An 8411-nucleotide genomic window follows, 5' to 3' on the forward strand; every position below is an offset into this window, starting at 1 on the left:
TTGGAAAAAAAAAAAAAAAAAAAAAAAAAAAAAATATATATATATATATATATATATATATATATGCATATATTATTTTTATTTATTTTTTAATTTTTTTCACCATATATATATATATATATGGTGACATTTCTGCAAAATTATATTATGCTGCTCCAGTGAGTGGCGCTAAAGTCACGTTCATTTTTTTCTGAAACAGATGAACATAAGTCTGGCAAGGTTTTATGATGTTTGTTGTTTTATGTATCATGTCCGCTCAAAAACTAAACATCCTGTAAGTGGCAATAAAAGGTTAATGCTGTATCATGTTTGAAAATATTGTATAACCTACACCAAACAGATAGTGTTAACAAAACCAAACTAAACATGAGATAAAAATACATTTGCTGAAGCATCCATGTCATTTTAGCTGGCTTATACAAGTCTTTAAACGCTTTTATCGTGATTCACGTTTCACAGGACTTCAAACAAATATATTTGTAAAGCCATACATAAAGAGCTGGTTATCTGATACAAATGTCAAAATGTATTGTTTACAAATCATGCACTATGAAAAGATGTTTGAGGTAGTATTATGCAAGGAAATGCACGGAAATAAGCGATAATCTGCCCCTATAATCACGTTTTGTGCGAACATCAATGAAAGTTGTTGCCATTTTAATGTATTTTCATTATGGTCTCTGAAAAAAGAACTGCAGAACTTAAAGTTGGAAACCTTTTCAGCTGATTCTGGGGGAGAAAGAAGAAACGTATCACCTTCCGTGTCTCCCTGCAGTCGTTTGGTCTGGGCTCGGTTGTTGTAGGCTGAAGCCCTCTGAGGCAGGATCCGGATGGCCTGGTTAAAATGCTGAATAGCAGCGTGCAGGTCTCCAGACTCAGCAGCAGAAACTCCCTGCAGTTCCAGATCTTTCACCTGTTTCACTAGCTCTGATTCAAAAACACTGTCTAGAGAAAGACATATGAAAGAAATACACAATAGTGTTCATAATGAGAACACATCTTTATAGCATTTGAAACTTTCGAGTATGAAAGACCTGATTTAATTCTCTAAGTAAACTGCCACATGTGTCTATCTATCTATCTATCTATCTATCTATCTATCTATCTATCTATCTATCTATCTATCTATCTATCTATCTATCTATCACAATATAACATTAAGTGAGAGACTACTGGTCATCATCATACACAAACTTTGCATTGTTATCTAATTATGGACCTTTATCTTACCATTGTCTGTCAGCTCATCTTCTTGATTTAATCCAGGGATATCTCCAAAAGGGCTGGTAGGGTTAAAGATGACCTGTAAAACTGCTCTGTCATGTGCTGAGGCCATTTTGCTCTAGACAGTGGACTAAGATCCAAAATGATGCTTTTTTAAAAGTTGCCTACATTTATATGGGAATAGAGGCGTTCCCTGCATAACTCTTTCCAACGCTCCACACTAGCCAATCAGATAAGGGGGTGGAAGCAGGACTTTGAGATGGTCTGTGTTTGATTAAGTCAGCTGTGGGATGTTGAGGATCTGAAAGCGTGACATGCATGCTGCTCTGTCGAAATCATTGTGATTTCAGACTTCCCCTGGATAGATGATATATATATATATATATATATATATATATATATATATATATATATATATTTATAAACACTTTTAAAAATTAGGAAAAAAATTGTGGTCGTCCAAAAAATTGCTAGTCACATGCAGTTTATGTGAAATAAGTTTGCCACAAAATTACAACAACACCAAAAAAACGCTCTATACAAAACCATTAAATTGTACCTCCTCACTATACATAACACTGAAAGTTCCAATCTTCTAGGTGAACATCCTGTCATTCTTGTTAGTCTTGCCAGAGATTTTCGTCAACATCACATCTGATGTTTCTTTTGTGATGCAGCAGGGGAAAATATCTTTGCGATGATGGTCTGTGATGTCCTCACAAGCAGCATTCATGACTTCCAACTTAGTTATCTGATCTTGTGCCTTCTAGTCATACACTTTCCATCCCCATGCTGAAATATCTGATTCAGGAAGGGGAGTATGGTGGAAGGAACTCTAGTGTTATCCTTTCATGCTCAGCAAACCATTCCCCAACAATGTTGGTGCTGTGGAAGTTGACATTATCCCACATAATTATGTCATTTGACAAATCTGGTCTAAGTAAATCTCTTTCGTGTTCTGGTAAGGCTCTACTCAAGAAGGCCATCTGTCCAGAGTGTTTCCCCAGCCTGCGACCCGAGACGCTCGGATAGGCTCCAGCATCCTTGCAACCTAGAGGACAGGCGGTTTGGAAAATGGATGGATGAATGGATGGTTTACATAGATTCAATAAATAAAGCATGATTTTGGGACCTTAGTTTATTTGAGCTTATTACAGATTTAAAATGTCATATCTGTAGAAATTCCTTAGAAGATATTTTGAAGAATGTTGGTAGACAAACAGTTGAAGATAGCCATTGACTTCCCTAGTACGGAAAAATAAATGAATACTATAGAAGTCAGTGGCTACCAGCAGCTGTTTCACTATCAACATTCTTCAAAATATCTTCTTGGAACAACATGAGGGTGAGTAAATTATGACCGAACTTACATTTTTGGGTGAACTATCCCTTTAAGCATTGCCCACTGGCCATGTAGGCGATTCTTGCCTTCACCTGAAGTAGCTGCTGGGAAATATTCACGTTATATTCGAGCTCCTTTCAGAGCCACATGAGGGCAGCAGACACCTTTTCATTTTTAGTCAGGCCTGACCGCCATTTAGTACTCCTTTATGGATGAGACGTTTTTCAGTTACACTGAGTTTAAAGTTAGTTTGCATAAAACATGAATAATACAAATACGAAAACTCAAATAAAAGGGAAACTATATTTATTTTTATTTTTTGTCAACAATGTTTAATCAAACTGTCTTACAGTCCCTACATTCTGTCCTCGCCTTTAGCACACATAAACTGAACTGCTGATAAAGACACCTGTCAATGTTTATGAACTTATATTGCAGAGTTATTCAAAGCATGCTTCATATATATATATTAGGGATGCACGATATATCGGCCACCATATCGGTATCGGTCGATAAATGCTCATTTTTTCTGTTATCGGTATCGGCCTGATAAGAAAATTTGGCCGATTTCTTAAAGCCGATAAATAATGCATTATTTCCTTCAGAGACACTTCAGATGCGCGCTGTTCGTTTGCAGCCTTTTGTGCAATATGTAAATGCATTTAGCAAAAGGTCAGTTTCCGAACAATTTGCTGCATCCTACAAATGACTATTATGAAATAGCTGAGGTAATGTCAAGCACAAATTGCAATGCTCAGAAAAACAACCACGTGAATCTGGATGCATTTGTATTATAGACATTAAATCATCATGACCTCTTCTGTATTTATACTCTCCATTTAGCTATACAGTCATAAGTCAACGATTAACACCAACCAAATTTACTATTCCACTGGGGGATACACTATGTGATTTCTCAAGCGTAGCTCAATGAAACGACTTGAGCTCAGCATGTACATGTTCCCTGTATTTATACCCCTGTTCTGTTTGAGAGGCATGGCAGGGGGATCGTTGGATCAGATCACTCCCTGACCACCTTGTAAAAAACACAGATGATGACAAATGAACATGGAGCAGAAATCACGTCCCCTTGCCCCTCTACAACTGATCTGCTCAACTTCTGCACATCACTTGCGCATAAATTAACATGCATTTACATAGCAAAGCCTGTTAGATTAAATCGCTTATTCAAAGTAGACCAGCTTCTCTCTATTAGAAGCAGAGACTGTTACAATGTGACATGCATCGGTTTTCAACCGTGGGAAGCTTGTAGGTTTAATAAAATGATATGAAAAGCATATATTTCCTTTTTTATGAGCAGATGGATATACATATCATATGCAATACAATATAAAATAACAATACAATACAATTCAATATAATAATACAATACAAAAAAATACGAAATTACATTTAAAGTTTAATTTAAGCTATATGTATGTGTGTGTGTGTGTATATATACATATATATACATATATATATATATATATATATATATATATATATATATATATATATACATATACATACATGCATGCACACTGTATAAGTATGTATGTGTATAACAACAGTTTTGAATGCTACAATTGGTTTGCCGTTTAAATTGTGCTGAAAAGCATGCAATAATCTAATGGCAGGTTCCCAATGAGGTAAACTGATTCATATATATATAATACCCCAAATGATGTCACATGCTGTGTGTGGAATAAACGTGATCTCTTTTTTCCTCAATTTAATGGTGGAAATGTTCAATCGCTTTTTTATGTCAGAGACTTTAAAGATATATGCCTATGAAATGTCCACTGGAGTAAAAAAGTGGATAACTAGCTCTATTCTCCCCTCTACCATAAGCTACATACAGTATAAAATAAGTAAAGATGTCAGTTTTTAATCTCCTGCATTTCTCAGCCCAGTGTGACAAACTGACAATACAAACAAGCTCCTGCTAAGGACAATGCTGATTCATTTATACATTTACATAATATTAGCAGCACCAAACATGCATCGCAGCTGGTGGCAGGACTCAATCGTATTACAGCTGAAAGTAATTACATGAAATATAGTGAGATTCACAGTGTACGCCAGGAGAAATGTGTAACTGGAAACATCCATGACTCAAATAAACGGTATAAAAATGTAATATAAAATGAGGATATAAACTCAAAAACAATGTAATACTGTAACTGTATTACATCTACTCAGAGCCACATGAGGGAGCTCTGGATTAATGCATCCAGCTCTTTCTCTACCTCACATCAGAATGCAAAAAGGTTTACAGTATACATTATACAATTAATACAATTATTCGCACACCGGCCACTTTATTGGGTGCACCATGCTAGAACTGGCTTGGACTCCCTTTCGCCTTCAGATCTGCTTTAATTATTTGTCACATAATCTCAGCAAGGTGCTGAAAACATTCATCAGAGATTTTGATTCACATTGACATGATATCATCATGCAGTTGCTGCAGATTTGTCAACTGCACGTCCACGATGTGAGCTTCCCGTTCCATAACGTCCCAAAGGTGCTCTTTTGGATTGGTATCTGGTGACTGTGAAGACCTTTTGAATATAGTAAACTCATTTTAATGTTCCAGAAACCAGTTTGAGATGATTTGAGCTTTGTGACATGATACGTTATCATGCTGGACGTAGCCATCACATGACGGGTTTATTGTGCTCATAAAGGGATGGACATGGTCAGCAACAATACTCAGGGAGGCTGTGACATTTAAATAATGCTCAATTGGTACTAAGGGGCCCAAAGTGTGCCAAGAATATATCCACACACCATTACATCAACACCACCAGCAGTTTGAACCAGGCTGGATCCATGCTTTCATGTTATTTCCACCAAACTCTGACCTTACCATTCAAATGCCGCAGCAGAAACCTTCAGATTAGGCAACCTTTTTCCAATCTTCTATTGTCTAATTTTGGTGAGCCTATGTGAATTGCAGCTTCAGTTTCTTGTTCTTATTGGCACCCGATGAGGTCTTCTTCTGATGTAGCCTATTTGCTTCAAGGTTCTATGTGTTGTGCATTCAGAGATGCTTTCCTGAGTGGTTGTTTGAGTTACTGTTTTGGCAGCTTGAACCAGTGTGGCTATTCTCCTTTAATCTCTAGCATCGACAAGGCATTTTAACCCACAGAACTGCTGCTCACTGGATATTTTTCTGTTTTTTGTACCATTCTCTGAAAACCCTGGAGATGGTTGTGCATGAAAATCCCAGTAGATTAGTAGTTTCTGAAATAATTCAACCAGCCCATCTGGAACCAACAACCATGTCATGTTCAGAGTAATTTAAATCACATTTCCTCCCCATTCTAATGCTCGGTTTGACTTTCAGAAGATCATCTTTACCATGTCTACATGCCTAAATGCATTGAGTTGCTGCCATGTGATTTGGCTGATTAGATATTTGCATTAATGAATATTAGAACAGGTGTACCTAATAAAGTGGTGTATATATATAAACTTCATCATAACTGTGCAGTTTATGAGAGTAGTTTATAACAAACAATGGACTACTGCCACAAAACCACAGCCTCAAAATATCAACACCTAACACCTTGGCTTTCAAGAGAAAGCTTGTGTTTGTGTGTGTCAAATTCATGGTCTGTGTGTGTATCTGTACTGTTTTGTCCTTTGTCCCATGTGGTACAGTGTGAATGCAAACATTAGCAAGATGCTATTACTGCAAATGTCACTGCATCAGCGCCACTTTTCCCGATTATGTCAATACCAGCTGACATCTGTGCGTTCACAGACAATAAAACCAAGCCAGAAGAGATTGAACATGGCTGCAGGACAAGAGGGAAATTAAGAAGGAATAAAGGAAAGCTGACCTTAGAGACAGGAGCTAGCTTTGGCGTTCATTCAGGCTGAATATTTCCTATTTATTTTTAACTGGGGAGTGAAGGAAACACACATATCTCATTAAAACCAGTATGGATACACACATGCTGAGAGTCTAAATTGTCATATGGAAAGTGGGGTGAGAACACAGCTGTCGCTAACTGACGTGTTCGGAAAGCTGCTGTGGAAGCACTTTATTTGAAGCATCACATATGTGGGGGTCAGTAATTTATTTTTAATGAAATAAATACTTTTATTCAGCAAGAATGCATTAATGGTCTGGTGGTATTCTGCTCTGTCTGCTCCAGCCTGGTGGTCTTCTGTCCTGCTCTGGTGGTCTTCTGCTGGACCCGTCTGCTCTGCTGTGGTGGTCCTAAGCTCCACCTGCTCTGCCGGCCCCACTCTGGCGCCCTGCTTCACTGGCTCCACCCTGGTTCCCTGCTCCGCCCTGGCTTTTTGCTTCGCCGGTTCTGCCTTGGTGCTCTGCTCTGCCAGCTCTGCCTCAGTCCCCGGTCTCTCCACTTCCACGTGGACCTGACCCTCCGTCCCTTCCCCCGTTCTGCCTCCGCTCCACCACCCTCCTGGATTTTACTGTTTTAGGAGTGTCTGGAAGCCGCTCCTTGGGGGTGGGGGGCTTTGTCACGAATCCAGTCCATGAACTTCTGTTTGTTCACCACCAGAGGTCATTATCCACCACATGGACTCTCACACTACACAGACTGTCACACTCACCCTGGACTTCAGTTCCCACAATCCATTTCACTCTGATTACGCACACGGCTGCAGCCAATCACACACCCTACATAAGCTATGGACTTCCTCTCTCTCACTGCCGAGTATTATTTAGCATTTATCACTCTTCCAGCGATAGCTACTTTACGGAGTCATTCCAAGTTTTATGAGTCTAGCCTTAGTCTTGTTCATAGTCTGTTTTCCCGTGTTTGTACTCAAGCCTGTTTTCTAGTTTCGCCTGTTCTCTGCCTGCCCTGAACGATTTCGGCTGTCTTGGATTTCCCCTCTCATCTCGCCCTGTTCGGATACTGTTTACCTCTCACCTGGACTATCGCTTATGTTTCGGATTACCCCCTTGAATTACCCTGTTTGGACATTGTTCGCTGGAGATCGACCATGCCCGTTTACTGGACTACTCTTGTGTCTTGCCCACGTTATACATGTTTGCAATTGTTTGACCCATGCCTGTTATATGACCACATCTTGGAAATAAAGCCTTGCATATGGATCCGCACGTCTCACATCTCGTTCGCCCAGTTACACATATTTATATATATATAAATACTTTTTTTTAAACAATAACAAAAAAAAAATATTTTAATTTTAATTAAATCTTAACAAACACTATGTACATTAAATTATCTATTCACAACAAAAGAAGATATATAAAATGAAAAGTCTTGAATATCTTTGCAGTAGTCTGTTTTCCACGCAGAGGGGATGTTAATGTGCATGTGAATGATGGCAGTTTGAACTTGCATAAGAAGTAAAATATTTGCAGTGTTACAACTGCACACGGTTTACCCTTTTATAAACTGTAATTTACAAGCAGATATAACTGATTACTGCAATACATAAAGAATACTTTACAATGCATGAAGCCTTTGAGAAAAGTCCTACCCCAGTGTTTCATCATGCTTGTCATTAATCATGCATCACCTCTTATGTACAGCATGAATCTCTCACATTAAAATAGATCACACTTCATATGTTAACAGGTTCCTCTTCATTTCCTTCGTTTTTTCTTAGTTCTGAGAGCTTCTGTTCCTTGTTATGTTTCTGTTACTTAAGTAACGTCATGGTGTGGATATCATTTTAATCCTGAGGGGCTCATGTTGTGTATTGACTCTGTGAGAATCTGACATCAAAGCCTTGACTAGCTAATCCATGCCAGCCCTATGGAGTTGAACAGAGGTTTGGAAGTGTGGATACCTGGGCGGCAGAGCTGTATCATACTAGTGCGGTGCAGATC

At 38.5% G+C, this 8411-nt stretch overlaps 1 protein-coding gene across 1 annotated transcript in view; it reads right to left on the bottom strand.

The window, feature by feature from the left end:
- The window catches only part of ttc36 (tetratricopeptide repeat domain 36), a 2256-nt gene extending 867 nt beyond the window's left edge, over window positions 1–1389 (bottom strand). Inside the window, exons 1-2 of the mRNA XM_016260835.1 lie at window positions 1231–1389; window positions 757–945 (exon numbers count right to left, since the gene is read on the bottom strand). Of these exons, the coding sequence (XP_016116321.1) occupies window positions 757–945; window positions 1231–1336 (295 nt within the window). The 5' untranslated portion in view covers window positions 1337–1389. The remainder of the gene's footprint in view (window positions 1–756; window positions 946–1230) is intronic.
- Between the last annotated feature and the right edge of the window lie 7022 nt (window positions 1390–8411).

The sequence above is a fragment of the Sinocyclocheilus grahami genome, unplaced genomic scaffold (genome assembly GCF_001515645.1).
Source record: "Sinocyclocheilus grahami isolate Dianchi unplaced genomic scaffold, SAMN03320097.WGS_v1.1 scaffold2212.1, whole genome shotgun sequence".
Classification (NCBI taxonomy): domain Eukaryota; kingdom Metazoa; phylum Chordata; class Actinopteri; order Cypriniformes; family Cyprinidae; genus Sinocyclocheilus; species Sinocyclocheilus grahami.